We start from the raw sequence: 19,111 nt of genomic DNA, 5'->3' as shown, positions 1-19,111 counted from the left end.
GAGGAAGACCTTGCCAATTACAGGAACTGTAGCAATCCAGCCAGTCTGTGCTTGATGGGCTGGCACTGCACCTGGGTATTAAAGTGCTTAGAAATTGCCGCAGACCAGTTCTGGAGGAAAAGATTTGGGGGGGGGGGGACAACATGACATACATCACAAAATGACATATTGTCCCAGTGTCATTGTTAAAAGTGAGTAACGTCCATAAGCTGCAAGTGTAGAAATATTCTTAGTTGTTTTTGAAACTCATTTTTCAAATAGTAAGATAAGAACCAGAATGTGAAAATAATTTATTAAACACTAATTTATTCCTATAATTTGTTAATTTTGTTCAGCAACCAATTTCAGTTTAATTTTTTTTTACTTGTTAAAACGACAAATGATGTTGCTTCCATGTTTCTTGGCACATTAACTCATTACAGTAATTTTCAGCAAATTGAAGTGATTTTTTTTAGTTTAAGGAATTGACTTTAGAAATTTCTTGATGTTTTATTCTCAGTAACCATAATAATTATTTTACATAATAGCATTATGATTACTGTTTCTAAGTTCTGATAAAAAGACGAAGATGCTCCAAAGTTGATGCGATACTGATAGAAGTTCTTAAGAGAAAATTGTACTTAAACAAGCCTTTGTGTTAGAAGAGGCAGCCATCTCATTGGTCTTCTAGCCTATAAGACAAAAAAAGAAGAAAAAAGTCATGGCACCTTAAAGAGTAACTGCCATATTTTAATGTGAGCTTCCGCAGACAAATCCACTTCCTTAGACATAATTTTTTTTGACTTCTTTATTTTTTACTTTTCTTTTGTTTTTGCCTGAAGTCTTGCGTGTTTTCTTTTGTAATAGAAATGGAGTTGATGAGGGAATTCATAAAAGACAGAGAGAACTCCAGTGAAATGCTTGATAATCACCTTGAAGATAAGAGAGAATTGCTCTTAGGAAAAGTGCTCCATTTTGTCTGTCTTTTTTCCAGCCTAAAAGAGATAGATCTAGCAGAACTGGGAGATTCTGGAGTCCATGTGAAAATGATTGCAGCCCCTATCAACCCATCAGACATCAATATGGTTCAAGGTAACCTTGGCTAGCAAACAAACTGAATTGTTCATAAGTGCAATATTCCTTAGCATAATTGTGCCATCTCCCCCCATCTTGTTCCTTTTGTGCTGTGAAAAGACACGTAGGCAAACAGGTTATGAAAGATTAATAACATACCAGGTTTTACAGTGCTCTGTCCACCTTCCAAGGCCCAGCTTCTGCTGCAACTGGCATATAATTTTTTAAAAAACCTAAATTGTGAATTTTTTCTTTAATGTTCTGCTTATTGGTTACTGCAAGAATAGAATGTCCAAGTGAATAAGCTTTTGTTTTGATCACCTGTGGTTTTCTTAAGTTCTTATGTTTGTTGTTAACTGTTGGATGGATAGCAAAGCAAAATCAGAAGCATGCTGCTTATATACTGCCCCATAGCACTTCAAGCACTCTCTGGGTTTACAAGTTAATTATGCAGGCTACACACTGCCCTCCCCCAGTGAGCTGGGTACTCATTTTACCGACCTTGGAAGGACAGAAGTCTTAGTCAACCTTGAGCCAGCTACCTCGGATTGAACCCCGGGTCGTGAGCACAATTTTGGCTACAGTACAGCAGTTTAGCCACTGCACCACGAGGCTCTGTTAAGTATCTGGCTGCAGGTTGGAAGTTTGCTGTGCCTGTGTGACCTTAGGCAAGCTGCACAGTCTCAGGATGACCTCAATAAGAAGGGAATGGTAAACCATTTCTGAGTACAGTGGTGCCTCGCTTAACGATGATAATCCGTTCCAGGAAAATTGCAGTTAAGAGAAAACATTGTAAAGTGATATTAAAAACCCCACTGAAACACATTGAAACCCGTGGGGTAAAAACTCAACGTCCAGCAAAGATCCTCCATATGGTGGCCATTTTCGGTGCCGAGGAATCCGTCCCTAAACACAGCGGGGAACCATTTTAAGCAACTGGTGGCCATTTTGAAAACCTGACGATCAGTTGTTTTGATCCTCGTAATGTGAAGAATCGGTTCCTGAAGCAGGGAATCGATCTTCGCAAAGTGAAAAAAAAACCATTTAGACCATCGTTTTGCGATCGCAAAAAGATTGTTGTACAGCGATTTTGTCATAATGCAGAGCAATCGTTAAGCGAGGCAACACTGTACTCTCGACCCAGAAAATTCTGAAAAAGATTGTCATAAGTTGGAGTTGATTTGATGGCACACAATTTTATTGTTGCTGTTATTAACTACCCAGTCTCTATTTGGGACTGAGTATAATGCCTAAAACATACAGTCAAATTTGAGATGTCTATGTTTTACCCCCACACCAAGCTGTTTTTTAACCATCTAACTTGATAAAAAATCCTAGAAGACTAGAAAGCTTACACACTGTCATGAAGTTGTGGTTGGTGTTGATCACAACTGGATTTTATTTTGTTTATGTGGAGTATACAGCTATCTCCATATTTGTAATCACCTTGGAAACTGTTATAACTGAAAGGTTATTGGTGGCGAGTAATAAACAGCCTTTGTCTGTATTATTTGTTGGAATCTGTTTTTATATCTCAATAATAATAATAATAATAATAATAATAATAATAATAATAATACTAATAATAATAATAATAATAATAATAGTTGTTGTTGTTGTTGTTGTTGTTGTTGTTGTTGTTGTTGTTATTATTATTATTATTATTATTATTATTATTATTATTATTATTATTATTATTATTATTATTATTATTATTATTATTATTATTATTATTATTATTATAGCTCCACTGTTTATATCCAGTAAAGCTTGAATATTAATGATTTGTTTCTGGTTGTCTTGTAGGAACCTATGCTATTCTCCCTGACTTGCCTGCAGTTGGGGGCAATGAAGGTGTTGGACAAGTGTTGAAGACTGGAAGTCATGTGACTTCGCTGAAACCAGGTGATTTGGTGATTCCAGCTGATGCTGGACTTGGTAAGTTTGACTCAATGTTTAAACTGAGAATTGAGAACATTTAGAATAAGAGAACCAGTCATGAAGGGCACTCATTAGAAACAAACATCAGCCAATAATGTCATTACGATAGAAGGAGAAGTGTCTGGCACCATTGCCCTGGTCTGTTTCAGGGGCTATATTTTTAACACTTTAAAAGCAATCAAAGGGCCATGCAGACGACATGCTTATAGCTCTTACAGCAACATGCAGAAGTTGAATTAAAAGACCAGCCCCTGATGTTCTGTCCAGTAAAATGTTTGAGACCCAGTAAATAAGCTAAACTCTCTTATTGCCACGCCTAGGGGCACTGAAGGAAAAGGTTTTCTAACTACTGACATTTTAGAAATGTTTTCTAAATTGTATTCGCGAAGGCTTTCATGGCCGGGATCTAATGGTTGTTGTGGGTTTTTCGGGCTCTTTGGCCGTGTTCTGAAGGTTGTTCTTCCTAACGTTTCGCCAGTCTCTGTGGCTGGCATCTTTTCTAAATTGTTCAGTATACTACCTGAAACCTTTTACTTCAATTGTGGAAACATACAACTTAAGCTGCCTATTTCCAGCTGCTCTTATAGCTTGAATTGTACTTTTTAATCCTTCAAACCAGGAACATGGCGCACAGAGGCTGTATTTGATGAGGAAACTCTGCTGAAAATACCGTCGGATATCCCACTGACTTGTGCTGCCACCTTAGGTGTCAATCCGTGCACAGCGTATCGAATGTTATGTGACTTTGAGATCTTGAAACCAGGTATGTATTGAAGGGGCGTCAGAGTAATCTTTGTATATCATGGGCAACTTTACTAGAAACTCCACAGGAATATTTGCTTGAACTGCCTAGAATGACATCAGAAATTTTCTTAACTCATGGTATGGATGCTAGGATTATACAGCTACAGTAGAAGTGCACAGTGGTAAAAGGGGATTGAGGTTTATTCACTGTTTGGGTTTCTCTGCTCTTGTACATTTTACCCGAGTGAGCGAACACCAAGTCCACAAGGAGTATAAATCTCATTGTGCCACTGGATGTGCTGGCTGGGGATGATGGGCACAGACTAGATGGTGTCCAGTTGGAAGAAACCTGAAAGCAATACTGTCTTCTGATGTGAAGTAACCTAATATTCCCCTGTGATGATCCTCAGTCTCTGTCTGTGAGCTGGAAGACTCTGCATAGTTTCCATGGAAAATGGGACAGTAGAAGAGATGGGCCATTGGACTAAGAAGGGACTAAGTTATGTTCCTGCAGAGGAAGAGGCATGTATTCCTAAAAATGCTAGTTCATGCATTAGTACTCTTGAGGATTGATTACTGTAACATTCTCTACATGGGGCTACTCTTGAAGGTGGTACAGAAGCTGCAGCAGGTACAGAATGTGATGGCTAGGCTGTTCTCTGATATTTCAAGATATGATCATATCTCCCCAGTCCTGGCCCTCCTGCACTGGTTCCTTTACGTTTCTGTGCCAAATTCAGGGTATTAATGTTAACATAAAAGGCTGTGAACGGTTTCGGACCTCGTTACTTTTCAAAGCGCCCCTCTCTGAGATCATCTACCTATTCCACCCACTCCACTCAAGTGGTGATGCTGCAGGTGGCCACTCCGAGGCAGCCCCAGAAATCTGTGACTAAGAATCAGGCCTTCTCAGTGGTGGCTGCCACGTTACAAGATGCTTTGGCAGCAGAGGTACGGCAGGCCCCTTCCCTTCAGAAAGTCCCTCAAAACGTATCTTTTCAAATAAGCTTTTCTGGATATCCTTGTTCACATTTCCCTTTCCCCCACAGCAACCAAATGTATGCAGTGTTTTTTATGTCTGTTTTCTTTTTTACCTATTTAAATAATCGTGGTGGTTTAGCAGAAATTGCCATTGCTGATGGAAATAAACTCTTCTGCATTTAAATTGTCAGTGTGGCTAACATATGCCACTTTTCTGATTTCTAGAGTTTCACTCTTCAAATTAGAAAAAATGATGATGTCAGTATTAGGACTGCTATCATTTGTGTTGCCCAGAATCTCACTTACTCTTTAGCAGCTGAGGATTAACAATATCATTCTTCCACTAAAGGGTAGAAAACTTTTAAAACTAAAAATGCATCTATTTGTCTACAGGAGATTCTGTAATCCAAAACGCAGCCAATAGTGGAGTGGGACAGGCTGTTATCCAGCTTGCGGCAGCTAAGGGTATCAAAACAATAAATGTGATCAGAGATAGGTGAGTGTACAATAAGGTTGTGGTGATTCCTTCCTCCCCCCCCCCCCCCAATCTGCTGTTTTGACTCAGCCAGCTTCCTTTAAGTTACAGAGCTGGTAAGAGACCATGTTTTGGATGCATTCCTTAACATGATGACGGGGAATGTTATTAAGAAGGTAGACTCCATTATTACATATGTGTGTGCTTTTTTTTGTTTATCTTGGATGCCAGCTCCCAGAATTCTCCAAAAATTGCCCAGGCAAACTTCTGAGAGTTTCAGCCCACAAACACACACCTATAGACACCAACATGTGTGGAAAAAAGGAAGCTGCCAAGGTGTATCTGGGAGTCGTAGTTCTTCAGGAGATGCCTTAGCCTAATGGCAGGGTAGGTTTCAGTTAAAACGTGATTTAAATTTTTAAAAAATCAGATTTTTGATATTTTAAATTTAATTTTTTTAAATTTAAATTGTGATTTAAATAAATTTTATTTAAAAAAAGTTTTGATTTTTAGCCACCCGGGACTACAACTCACAGAAATCACCACAGCAGCTTCTTACAGAATGTGCAACTGGGTATGATGGCTGGAAGATAGTTGGAGTTATAGTCCAAATAAGTAACTTTTCCAAACAAGTTTATACCAGAATAAAAGTTTGCAGTAATGTGGGCTCATAAAACGGTGAAATGTTCTCCTCTCTTCCATGCAGTACAGTATGATAAATTGCAAATGTTGCTTGATCTTCTGTTTCTTCTTCCCTGCTTTCCCTTCCTGCTTCTCAGACCTAATCTCCAAGAGCTGGCAGAGAGATTGAAGTCCCTTGGTGCTGACCATGTCATCACAGAGGAGGTGCTGCGAAAACCAGAAGTGAAAGACTTGTTTAAGGTATAGGTGAGCATCAAATATATTGGAATCAGAGATGAGGAGGGAGTCAGACCACCTTGTTAAATGGCTGTTCTGAGGCAGTACCTCACAGAAAGATGCAAGTTGCTGCAATGGAGGGGGTGGGGAGATTTTACTTTTTATTATTATTATTTTGAGCTTCCAAAGACTTCAGCTTAGAAACATAGAGATTTTCTTGTGCTTAACTTCTGGATTTAATTTGATTCATTGTCCTGTTACTTTATAACTGGGAATGCAGACAAGGCAGTCCATTATGAAGTCTTTTTATTTCTATAAATGGAGCATCTCACTCCTCAAGCTTATTATCTCTAAAAATCATTTGAGAAGAATGGATCAAGAGGAATATTCAAGGTACTGAAGTACCATAAAATTGCTGTGTAGTAGCTGGGGAAGCATAGCCGTATGGATGCTCATCATGCTATATTTCAAAAACGTGTATGTTGCAGGTGAACGTTGTTAAAAGCTGACGCGGAACATATTTTCCTGTTCACATAAACATCAAAGCAGTTATTTATTCATATTCTTATTAGAAAGAGTTTTATCATCTAAATTGTAACTTTGATTGAGGCAAGATATTGAAAGAACATGGAGGAGAGAGAGAAGCAAGCATGTTCACATGCCGAGCATGTTGTTTTCTCTTTATGTATGTTGGGACATAATAGAAGAGGTTAGAGGCAAGAACATCCTGTTGTTTGTCCTCCCCTCTTCTGCCTTTTCACCATTGCTTCACACTGGCTTATGTTAATGCAAGGAATTGATCTATTGTAGCCTTCTTCAAATTGGTGCCCTAGAAGTATGTTGGACTGCAAAATTCAGCATTTTCAGTATTGGCCCTGCTGGCTAAGAATGATAGAAGTTGCAGTCCAACACAACAAGAGGGCATCTGGTCAGGTAAGCCTGACCTACCAAGTGCAGTGGAATGGGGTCTTTTGTTGTTTTGTTTCTTGGACTATAAATCCCATAATTCTCCATTCTAGGTGTTCTGCTTGACAGACCGAGGCCTTACAGACACCTAAAGACTTCAGCTTGAAAGGCTTTGAGGGTGAGCTAGGCCTAGCTCCACCCCTGCTCCTGCCCAAATGCTAGTTGGAAACTTTCTTTCTGAACATGAAACTAGGTAGAGCTTAGCCTCAAAGCCTTCCAGTTGAAGACTTTCTTCCAGGTGAGTCACATTTAGATGTCTGTGTGTTATGTAGAATTGAGAATTATGGGGCTTGTAGTGTAAGGAATCTGAAATTTCCATACCTGTGTTGTTGCTTAGTCGTTTAGTTGTGTCCGACTCTTCGTGACCCTATGGACCAGAGCACGCCAGGCCCTCCTGTCTTCCACTGCCTCCCAGAGTTGGGTGAAATTCATGTAGGTAGTTTCGACGACACTGTCCAACCATCTCGTCCTCTGTCGTCCCCTTCTTCTCTTGCCTTCATACTTTCCCAACATCAGCGTCTTTCCCAAGGAGTCTTCTCTTCTCATGAGATGGCCAGAGTATTGGATCCTCAGCCTCAGGATCTGTCCTTCCAATGAGCACTCAGGGTTGATTTCCTTCAAAATGGATAGGTTTGTTCTCCTTGCAGTCCAGGGGACTTCTCTAAGATTTTGTACATTTCTGTGTCCTCTGTGCCTAGACTGCCTTGTCAGCTGCTAGACCACAAAGTTTTTTTGCAGTTTGATAATGGCCCTGCATAATTGTGTTTTGAATGAAGTGACTCGGGTCAGGGTTGAGAATGTGAAACTCATTTCCACACTGCAGGAATCCAAATTCTGCAAAGTAGAAGTTTGTTATGACAGAGAGGCAGGACAGAACCGCTTTTGCCAGCTTCAACTATGTCCATTTTTGATAAGTATAATTGGTTAGAGTGATGTAGGAGCTAGTAACTTGAAAGTTGGATTGTTGCAGTCAATTCAATGTGCAGCTCTCTGGTGAAGTAATTGAACAGGATCCCTGCTTATCAAGATTTATATTCTTATGCCCAGTTTATGAAGCCCTAAACAATTTGGGATTGGTTTCATTTTCAGTTTGTTTCCATCCACAACCAGCAAAAGACATTGAACGTAATGCAGATTGAAATTATAAGACAGTCACAACCCTAATACAAAGGAAAAAAAGAGATAAGGGAAAGTTATATCTCAAAATCATTGCCCATTAAATCTTGCATGCAAGATTTTTCATGTAAGTGTAGTCTGAGGAGTAAGGCCTAAAAGTAGTTTGTGTAAGATCTTTGTTTCAGGACAGCCCAAGAACCAGTTAAGCAAAGGGTGAACAAGCTTAACACAAGGTTCATGGTAAAACTGGTAGTGTAACATAATGTGTGTTGTTGATTCTACCATGCTGTCACTGCAAGGACAGACCCACTTAGCCATAGAGATATTTTTCTATCTCCCATTGATAACCTCTGAGTGCTATCAGTGTGCCATCTAACTAGTGAGAAGACCCCCTGCAGTTGGTCAGCAATTCCAGGAGAGAGACGTAGGCAGCCAGAGCTACAACATATCTGGAGTCATCTGCTGTGAGAAAATTGGGGAGATAGACTAATGATTGCTTTTTCTCTCTATGTCAGAAGCTCTCTGTTTGACAAATGCAGTCACCTTGTCTAATCCCATTGTAAGGAGGGACTGAGGGGAGAGGCTGATAGATGTTAACTTCTGATATACTGCATTTAGCAAAGGAGAGCAGAAGTGGTCTTCAAGAATTAAGGATGTTAATTCTTGGGGTTAGTAATTTAACTTAAGCCAGAAATTGATGGAGTCAAGACTTACTCTAGCTTCTATTTTGAGTACGCCAGATTCTTGGAATAAGCTGGTGTTTGAAACACATCTGGACATTTGGAAGACTGCCCTTATGAATTTTGATTGGGTTCTCTCTAATGGGGCAAAACTGGGGCCTGGGGGCCCTAGGATTGTTCCATACAAAAGCTGCGAGAGCGTTTTAGCCTGAAATAGCTTGAGGGTTGTGAGGATATATTGTCCTCTTTGTATTCAAAAGAATTTTAAGATGGCTTGTGCAGGTTTTTGTCCAATCTCAACTAACATGATCATGGCAAGCTTTTCTTTCCCCATTTGATTGCAACATTACTTCAACTTGGAATCTGGTTGTTTTGGAGAAGATCTCCTTTATAGAACTATTAAATCCGTGGAACCATCTAGAGCAGGAGTCTCCAAACTTTTGACTGTGAGGGCCACACTGGGTATTTCCAACATTTTTGAGGGCCAAAGGAACCGGAACATGCACATGCCAATACATGTGGCCGGCCACCTGCACACACCCCTGCCCACACAGGTGCCTGCACACACCCACACGTCCCCACCCACACGTAGATGCCAGCCAGCTGCCACACCCACCTGCCACACACACACACACACACACCTGCCTGCCCCATGCACGCACAGATGCCTGATCTAGAGCAGTGGGTTCCAGCCATGGGTCCTCTGACATTCTTGGACTGCAACTCCCAGAAGCTCTTGCTGCTACAGCTTGTGGTGAAGGCTTCTAGGAGTTGCAGTGCAAGAATGCGTGGAGATCCAAGGTTGGGAACCACTGATGTAGAGGGAATCTTCTCATGGGTGATACATAGTCCTGAATTGGGGCAATTCATTGTCTGAATTGAATGTTCATGTCTTACCCCAAGATCATAGAATCATAAAATAGAGTCCAACCCTCTGTACAGTGCAGGAATTCAAATCAAGGTACACCTGACAAAATGCAGACCAATTTTCTCTTCAATACCTCCAGTTCCGGAATGCTCACCACCTCCTGAGATAATTGGTTCTGTTGTTGTAATCCTTCAACCGTTCCTGATATTCAGCTAAAATCTGATATCTTGTAACTTGAGTCCATCATTATGTGTCCTTACAGAAATAGCAATAGTATTGTGGCCAGTACTGTGTCTTGATACTATGTAGTGTTTTATATTGTTTCAGTTTATGACTTTGAACTGTTCATTTCTAAGTACTTTATAAATATTCATAGTACTTTAATGTTTGGTAAAATGTTTGGCCAAAACATGGAGCAGGCAGTGCAACAATTATTTTTCATAAATCTGTTGTTCTACAGAAAGTTCCTAAGCCCATCTTGGCTTTGAACGGCGTAGGAGGGAAAAGTGCTACTGAGTTGCTACGTCATTTGCAGTAAGTTTAACTGTTTGCTGCTTGAATTACATGTGTTTCATAGTAATGATTTCCTTGGGTCAGATCCTGTCTTTGGGCCCGTGCAGACATCCTATTTACTCCTGTTTAAGTGGAGGCTTCAGTTGTCCATTGATTTGTATTAGGTTAAGAGATCCATGTGACGTTGTTGTAATCTCAAATCATTCCTTCCTACTTCTCTTCCATTTCAGGGTTATTTTTCCTTGCTTGAGAATTGGGATTTTTTTAGAAGGCCAGTTCCTTTGAAATCTGTTAACCCCATCTATTCCTTTGTGTCAAACAAGCTTGGGTCCTGTGGGGATGTGTGTAAGTACAACTCCCCTGACATCAGCTGCCATGTCAACTGTGGGAACAATTTCCTCAGAGCTGGTTTGCCTCTAGTTGTTTATATAAAGAGGAGGGAGGGACTCCCCAACACAGATGATTCTCATCCTCTGGTTCATGCCTGGCAAGTTCAATGTAACACACTGTTTTACCAAAAAAAAGAAATTAATTAATTAATTAATTAATTAATTAATTAATTAATTAATTAATTGCTGTAAACTTTCTTTCAAACTCTATATACTTTTCTCCATGTTAGGAAGAAACCAATACAGTGTCTCCTTCTTCACAAAATGGAAACTTCCAACATCAAGAGAGAGAAATGAGGAGTGGAAACAGAATTTTGTACAATGTGTATTATTTGTGTTAAATTTGTACAGAAGATACATTTCTTCTCTTGTCACGAGTGCCACCCTGATGAGAATTGTGTTGTGGGTCCTTTTCCTTGCATGCAAAGACAATACTAGGGAGGATTTCCATCCTTGCTCTAAGGAAATAGAACGACATAGCATTGGAGTAGCCAGAAAAAAGTGCTTTACTTTAATATGGTGCATGGATAGTATTATTGAATCTACTTTTGAGAAAGAAGGATAGACCTCCTAATCTCGTAGCTTACTTTCCTGTAGGCATAAAGGGACCATGGTTACCTATGGTGGAATGTCAAAGCAGCCTGTGACAGTTCCTGTGGTAAGTATCCTTACTATTTCCTGTATGCCCTTTTTTCTGCTCCTGTAGAAGCTAGCTTATTCCAGTTACTTTTGTCTCAGGTTCTCCTCCTGGTGAGCAATCTCTTTTCCTATAGATTGTTCTAGAGCAGCATCTGTAGCACAGAACCCTTCAAGTGTCAATTTGTGCTGTAAACTTGGAAGTATTCTGAAAGAAAAGCCATGGGAATACATTTGTAAACTGTGACTCCTTTGCATTCCCACAGAGTGCACTGATCTTTAAGGATGTGAAACTTCGTGGGTTTTGGATGTCCCAGTGGAAGAGGGACCATAGCCAAGGTAAATGATAGAATAGTGTTTAGATTGAGTTTTAGAAGAGAGTAACAGCCCCATAGACAGAATTTGGAAACTATGCCTTCTTTTTTTGTACAATAGCTCTTATGATTTCTCAGCCAGCTGGGAAATCCCGAGAATTGTAGCTTATTTTTAGGCTTTGCCCAGAGCATATTGTAAGTGCATATGTAAGGTATGTGAAAGGATCCAGGCTCAATCCCTAACATGTACTACAGAAGATGATGAGTAAAATTATTGCATGCGACCCTGACAAACCACTGACAGTTAGAAGTATAAGTTGACTATGAACAGCCTTTGTGTGCCTCTGCTCACCAGTTTTGTAAAAATGCCGAAACTGTAGTAACTCTGGGCAGAAACATAAGCAAGTAAGTGATGAGAAGATACATGCTTCAGGAAGACTTCTGTATTTGAGAAATAAGGCTTCAAAAAGCTCCTGCTGTGCAATCTTCAGCAGTTAAGAGACTCCTTCTTCTAATGTTACATTTTCTGTAATTTCCATCTCTACTCATCGATTTAAGCTTGCATTTGTACCTGCCAGTTATCCCAGTGTCTAACATGAGATGTCTCCCAAACACCCACTTCCTCTTGTGCCCAGCTCCTGTTTGCACCTGCCTAGCTCATGGCTGGGAAAAGTTGCTTTTTTGGACTACAGCTCCTAAATTGCCCAGCCAGCTTTATTCATGCTGGCTGGCTGGAATCTGGGAATTGTAATTGTAGATAAAAACATCATATCCAGTTCATGGACATAAAATCATTTTTAAAAAATTGAGAGTCCATCCCAGACACTTGCACAGAGTCACAAAAAGGCAACTCAAAGACAGCACTGGAGTTCTGCAGCCTGATTTAATACAGCCATAACCAAGCTACTTCTTTTTTGTATACATTGTTTCTTCTTTTTCCTTCTGTTGTTGTTTTGTTTTATGCCCATACTAGGGCTTGTTTAAGCCAATCCTGGAAGAGGACAGTTACTATCTAACCCTTCTGTGTTTTATTTCCTGCAACACAGACAAGGAAAAATTGGAAAGCATGATCACAGATCTGTGCGGTTTCATTCGGAAGGGTCAGCTCACTGCTCCAGTCTGTCAACAGGTCCCGCTGGCAGACTACCAGGTAGCTTTGGAAGCCTCCATGAAACCATATGTATCGGCTAAGCAGATCCTCCTCATGTGAAGCTGTTCTATTGGGAACATCATGCACAGCTAGCTCCAGGGGAGTTCAGTCCGCGCTGGTCTGAGTGCTTTCCGGGACTATTTTGTAGCCCCAAATTATGTGGCTTGACAGAATCTGCAAAGGGGAAATGCGTGGATGAAATGAATCTGACTATAGACTTTGATTGTATCAACAAGATTTCTCTCCCATAATAATGATATCCCTTCCCAACAGTGATTGTGCCTCCCTACAAAATAATTAAATGCTTGTAGGTCCCTCAGCATAAGGTGAAAATCTCCTTGGAAAATCTGCTTTCACCAGTTCTGCACATTGATGGGTGTGCATGCAGAGTGCCTATCCCCAAAGCTTATGACTGGGCAGCATCATAGGAGTATGTCTAGTGTTGCCTTTTTTGCTGTTTTGTGGAATGCTTTTAACTTTTTTTCATATTTCATTGCAGCTAATCTATATATGGAAAGCTGAATCTGTATTATGAGAGTTGAAATAAGTATTTTTCTCTCTTAAGAGAACAGCTCTAGTACACAATGAGCATAATCCTATGGATTTTTCTTTTTTCCTGTTGAACCTAAGGCCACTTCTTATAATACAAGGGTGCCCTAATGGCTCTGTTCACATCTCTGTGCTACATTATTCCTTCCCTCCAAATTTAGGTCAGTTATAAGCCATTCCTACATTCTGAACATACTAAACATGTCTCTGTCATTCACATTTAATATTAAGACACGAGCATGATTTACAGGCACATCATAAGGAATAGCATGGGAAGCAGATCTGTTTAGGACTTCGGGGAAAACTAGGCTTGTCTAGTAGCACCCTCATTGAGTTTTTGTACCTTATGAAACATGTTAAAGCATGAGCTCTTAGAGGGGGCATAAGAGGGGCCTTGCACTGATACCATGGCTTCCCCCCTGGAATATCCATCTCATAGATGAGTTTCCACAGGGCTATAATGCAGAATTACATGGTCTGAAGGATGGCTTTGATGGGGGATGTATGCAGTTCTCAAGAGCTAGCTTTCTGATCAGTATATAGTTCTTGAAATGAAAGGGTTTTGAATTGGTTATTTATACCAAGACCGCTGTAACTGAAATGCAGGCAAATTGTACTTGATTGCAAACCTGTTCTTGCAGAACTGTGTAATGGCCGTTGAAATGCCAGTGATTTTCATTCCCAATAAAACTCTCTACCTCTCATCAGTGATGGGATTTTGTTTGGGCTTAGTAAAAAAAATGGCACCTTTGAAAAAATTCAGTCACATAGTGTTGCTGTATCTCTGCTAGTCTACTGCAGTGAAAATAACAAGTACCGTGGTAACTAAAAGACTAACAAGACCAATATTTGGTATAAGCGTTTCTGGACTGCAGAGCCCTTGCCTCTGAAGACCAGGTTGCAGTTTGTGAAAGTGTGTGCTAAATAAAACAGCTTTGTCTTTAAGGTATCGTACACTCTTGAGTATTTAATTCCAAAAAGAATTACTTGATCAATTTATTTTCTTTCATCTCCTACCTTTCTCCCTAATAATGAAATTAGATAAAGCCAATATAATATGTAGTTAAAAACAGGATAGCACCCAGACAGTTAAAACTCCTCTTTCACATCAACCCACTTTAATTTGCCAAAGTCTTGTTTGAATAATGATAATGATAATGATAAAATGTTCCTTCTTGTGGAAGAACAATAGGGAAAGGGCTTGCCTAGCCTCCTTTGGTAACCTGGCAGCAACTACTGTACATTATATACTGAAATTCGATTGTTCTCCAAGGGTGGGAAAGCAACGTTCCATTGTCTGTGAGTATGTGCATGTGGAAGTAGGCAATATTTTGGAGGTATTCCACCACCACCCCATCTCTCACAGAGTGGAAGAAATGTTTCTGCAATTGAATTTGCACCATGAAGTTTTTAGAGGGGCTTATCTTTAAAAGAAATGTAATTTTAGATTTAGACAAAACATGCTATTTTGGTGGACAGTTTCATCAGTCTAATCAATGGCTAAATGCTGTGAATCCACGTGCAACTCCGTCTCTTTTGAGCAGAAAATATAAAACTGCTTTATCGCACATCAAACTATTTGTCTCTCTAACTCAGTATTTTCTATTGTGACTGGCAATAGCTATCCAGCTGAGGTTTTCCATATCTAGATTTTTCAAATGCCAGGGATTATACAGAGGAACTTCTGTGGGCAAGTGTGTGTTCTATCATTAAGCTGTGGAGGGAGTGTCATCAAACCTTTATACAAGGTTCTCTTGCATCCCAAGATAATGTGAGGGATATAGAAGCTTTAAAGTATGGATGTCAGTGAATTTTTATGAGGCTTGAAAGTGTATTCTCTTCCCTGATTTACCCTGAAGTAATACATCTTTCTGTAATTCCTTTGGGGTCAAGGAGGGTAGAGTTCAGCAAAAACTTTTTTAAAACTTGTCTCCACTAAGGTTGTTGGCATCAGAGCAAGCAAGATAAGTCACAAGTTCACCACTGCATATCATAAGGAGGAGGTCACTGGCTGTGGGAAAAGAAAATAAAGAAGCATATGAAGCATTGTGTGTACCTTTCTGTCTCTCAGCTAATCCTTTGCTAATTATTTTATTGATAATGGTTCTGCCCCATTCCTGTTTGGCCACAGACCTTTCTACAATTAAAGAAAATTACCGCATAAAAGACCTTCAAAAAATACTAAAATCAGTTAGCTGGAAAAAGGTCATGTGTCCCAACTGCTGTGTTGTAAAGCTTTTGCAGTGATTGTGTGGGAAAACTAGTTGTTAGAGACTTGGAGTAGGACTCGGCCTACAGACGTAAATGTAATAACTCCTCCATACCCACAAACACACAAGATTTGGCTCCTAAAGCTGGAACACTTCAGCAGTTGGATGGTCTGCAATATCCTAGCAGCAAAATGATGAGCAAAGCAGTCGGTCAATAATGATTTGGTGAGTATATGGCCTTCCATAAGTCCTCAGTCAGTATGGTCCATGGTGAAGTATTACTGGAATTGTCTCAAACATATGAAGGGCAAAGATTTTCCATTCCAGCAGCAGATGAGAAGCTAGTTTAGCTTCCACACCACATGTCTTGGATGCATTGCTCTCCAACTTCTGCTCCTTCAAGATGCAACCCTGGGCTTTGCCTAGCAACCAGGCCCAAGAAGCATCCAGAGTTTTCAAGGAAGGTGCTTCCTCCTTGGCTGCCAGAAAGTTTTCAGTCCTCAGCAATGAATATTAACTTCCTGGAAAATATTACTAAAGCTGTGCTTGAATCCTTTACTAATTTCAGCCTGAACAGGGAAAACGAGAGGTGCAAATCTCTATACAGTCAGTGGCATCTTCAGTATTACTGGATACCATCCTCATTCCACTTTCATCTGAAAAGTGCCAGAATGAAAGCAGGAGCATTGCCAGCCATAATCTCTGCCGAGCTACCTGGTGTGTCACAAAGACAAATCAGAAGGAGGATAGTCAATATGTTTTTTCAGTCACTCATCCAAATTTAAGAAATGCTTACTATAAATGCAAGAGTTTTGAGTCTTTCTTGCAGCTGTATCTTATAGCTTGGGTGTCTGTGGGTGTGTTGACTGGATGCAGGTAAGTATGTATAATGAACACTGAGTTTTTCAATACACTATTATGTCTAGTACCTAGATACATAGTAATATCTAGAAAATACTGTTGTGTCCCAAGCTGATAGAGGGTGAAAGTTATTTAAAGTACTGGTAGCACTTCTCTATTCTCTTGGGTCCGGATGATAACAATACCATTAGTGTATCTCAGATGTTGATGGATTTACTGCAATCACTTCTTAAGCTATAATACCCACTCAATGAGGGAAAAAATTGGCAGAACAAGATTAGTACCTAAGTGCTACCACGAGACAGATCCAAATGATGAAATAATAGAGCACCATTGGTTACGACTTTCAGCTCCCAGCTGAGACCTCCTCATATGTATAACTAATGAATGGCAACCCCTTCTAGCCAATAGTACTTTGCTGTCCCAGGTTTTGAGTTGCAGGGCTGTACTCGCCTCCCATCTGGCTTTAAACAACCAGTGATACTCAACAGGTCACACAATACGAATTCAGAGGCAGGAACAAGACCCTTCTACAAACCTTAGATGCCTACCAGGATCTAGAGCCATGGTTCCTAAGCTTAGTTCCTCAGATGTTGTTGGATTAAAGTTCCCAGAGGCCTTAACCTGTGCCGGCCAGGATTTCTTGTAGTCCAAGAACATCTGGGGATCCAAGGCTGGGAAGCACTAATCTAGAGGCTTAAATACAGGCTACATTAGATATAAAAGATAATTTCCCCCATAGTCTTATTTATAGCTAGAAGTATTCTGTATCAAAACTCTGGCTCTGGTATAACTGCCTCTTAGAAGCAAAAGCAACTGCTTGAGCACTTAAATATGATAGCCCAATCATTTTGCATCAACCACTAATGATTTATATTACCTAATTAATCTACCCGTTTACAATGTTCATGTAATCAAGACATCTCTATAGCATGTCACTCAGTTCCTGTGGCCTAAATACTGTACGCAGTGGCCAAAACGATGTTCTGTTGTGGCACCGTGGTTAAACTGCTGCACTGCAGCCAAAACTGCTCACAACTTGGGTTCAATCCCAGGTAGCCAGCCTGAGGTTCACTCAGCCTTCCATCCTTCCGTAGTTGGTAAACTGAGCTTGATGGGGAAGCAATGTGTAGCCTGCATATTGTAAACCACCCAGAGAGTTGCTTAAGTGCTATGGGGTAGTATAGAAGCAGTACACTTTTACCCTAGCAGCAGGGAAATAGCATAATTTGCAGCAGGTACTTGCTGCTAACCGACAAGTTTCCATTTTGTTTTGTTTTTTTCATTGCTTGCCAGTGGCATGTCCAAGTAGGGACCTGTTAAAAAGCAGCAGGAAAAGACAATTTCCCTTTCACTGGCATAATCTGGAAGAGGATTTTGACCAATGTGTCTGAGGAAGTGGGTTGTACTCTTATGAAAGCTCACACTGCAATAAATATGTTTGTCCTTAAAATGCCAGCATACTTTTTTGTAGTTTGGTTTGGTTTTTGATTATATATTACGAATGGATGGGATATTTGTATTTGTCTCTGGCCAGTCCACTTACCGCTTGCTGTGCGGTGCATGTGGCCAGCATCAATCCCGTTGCACCAATTGTGGAAGTAACCCAGCTGCCACTTCCCCGCCTCCCTGCACAGCTGGTCACTCAGCAGCTGAGCGGGGAGACTTGCCATCCCACCCCCTTGCCAGAGTGGTCAGCAGCGCAGGGAGGTGGGGAAGTGCCAGCCGGGCTACTTCCACAATTGGTGTGGCAAGTGGCGAGCAGTAAGTGGAATGGCCCGTTCTGAGGGAAGGCTCTGGTTTCACCAGGCACCTGTGGTACTGATATTTGTATTCAGTGCCAATATTCATATTCGTCTGCCCTAGGAGACGAAAACAAATATCCCATGTCTATTATACAGTATATCCAGCTACTATAACCAGCTAGTCTGCCTTGAATTAAAGAAAGAAGTGGAATCTTACCAAGAGCTAGCCACCACTGCCAAATGAAAGGGAATTCTTTCATCACTGTAAAAAAAAAAAGTCAACAGAAGTTAAAATACAATGACCTGCCAGCATGATGAAACTGAAAATTAACTTACAGGAAAGTGGTACGCAGGGAAGGTGTCAAGAGTTTTGGACCACCTGGACATCAGTGTCCTATTGCTATCTCTGATGGTCTTTTGAGAAGTCTGAAACTTCCACCCTGCAAAGGCTGTGAAAGTGTGACCTTTCAGATATTGTTGGACTGAGAACCACAGAATTGTGGAGCTGGAAGGGACCCCAAAAGTCATTCGGTTCAACCCTCTGCTGAAGCAGGATAACTACAGTTAAATCATCCCTCTGTTTAGCAGCCTCCAAAGAAGAAGAGTTCTCCATTCTCCAAGGCATTGATATGACAGCCTTTCAAATACTTGAAGAGGCTATCGTATCACCTCTCAGGCCTCTACAAACTAAACATATACAGCCCCTCTAAAATGGTTCTCATAGGGCATGGTTTTCAGACCTTGTACTATCCTGGTCAGCCTCATTCCAGTTTGTCAGTAAATTGTGGTGTCCAGAACTGGACACATTATGCCCTATGAGGTGCACTCAAATGAGAATAATGTAATACTATTACTTAAGAAGAAATTAAAAATGACAGTATAAAATCACTCTCAAGTGATGAAAATTATAGATACCTTAGAATACTAGAAGCAGGTAACATCATGCACACAAAAGTTAACAAACTGAAAGAAAGGCAATATATCAAAAGACTGCAGAAAATCTTAAAATCAAAATTAAATGGTGGAAATGCAATCAAAGCCATAAACACATGGGCAGTTCCA

The 19,111-nt window shown here is 40.4% G+C and overlaps 2 protein-coding genes across 15 annotated transcripts in view; one reads left to right on the top strand and one right to left on the bottom strand.

The window, feature by feature from the left end:
• Window positions 1-14,178, top strand: part of MECR (mitochondrial trans-2-enoyl-CoA reductase) — a 28,064-nt gene extending 13,886 nt beyond the window's left edge. Inside the window, exons 2-10 of the mRNA XM_020799689.3 lie at window positions 974-1,071; window positions 2,860-2,991; window positions 3,614-3,757; window positions 5,113-5,215; window positions 5,974-6,076; window positions 10,143-10,216; window positions 11,182-11,242; window positions 11,487-11,559; window positions 12,581-14,178. Coding sequence (XP_020655348.3) covers window positions 974-1,071; window positions 2,860-2,991; window positions 3,614-3,757; window positions 5,113-5,215; window positions 5,974-6,076; window positions 10,143-10,216; window positions 11,182-11,242; window positions 11,487-11,559; window positions 12,581-12,744 — 952 coding nt within the window. The 3' untranslated portion in view covers window positions 12,745-14,178. The remainder of the gene's footprint in view (window positions 1-973; window positions 1,072-2,859; window positions 2,992-3,613; window positions 3,758-5,112; window positions 5,216-5,973; window positions 6,077-10,142; window positions 10,217-11,181; window positions 11,243-11,486; window positions 11,560-12,580) is intronic.
• Window positions 276-19,111, bottom strand: part of LOC110082282 (putative transmembrane protein 244) — a 36,417-nt gene continuing 17,581 nt past the window's right edge. For 5 of the 14 annotated variants that reach the window (XM_078380191.1, XM_078380192.1, XM_078380188.1 and 2 more), the window contains 2 exons: window positions 18,267-18,311; window positions 12,439-12,858 (listed from right to left, as the gene is read on the bottom strand). In XM_078380191.1, the coding sequence (XP_078236317.1) occupies window positions 12,764-12,858; window positions 18,267-18,311 (140 nt within the window). In that variant the 3' untranslated portion in view covers window positions 12,439-12,763. Of the gene's footprint in view, window positions 672-5,904; window positions 6,044-12,438; window positions 12,859-14,180; window positions 15,245-16,019; window positions 16,158-18,266; window positions 18,312-19,111 lie in introns of those variants that run through there. The other 9 variants (XM_078380195.1, XM_072979843.2, XM_072979844.2 and 6 more) reach the window with 6 other exon arrangements.

The sequence above is a fragment of the Pogona vitticeps genome, chromosome 9, assembly GCF_051106095.1.
Source record: "Pogona vitticeps strain Pit_001003342236 chromosome 9, PviZW2.1, whole genome shotgun sequence".
NCBI lineage: Eukaryota > Metazoa > Chordata > Lepidosauria > Squamata > Agamidae > Pogona > Pogona vitticeps.
This window is presented reverse-complemented; position numbering and strand designations above follow the sequence as displayed.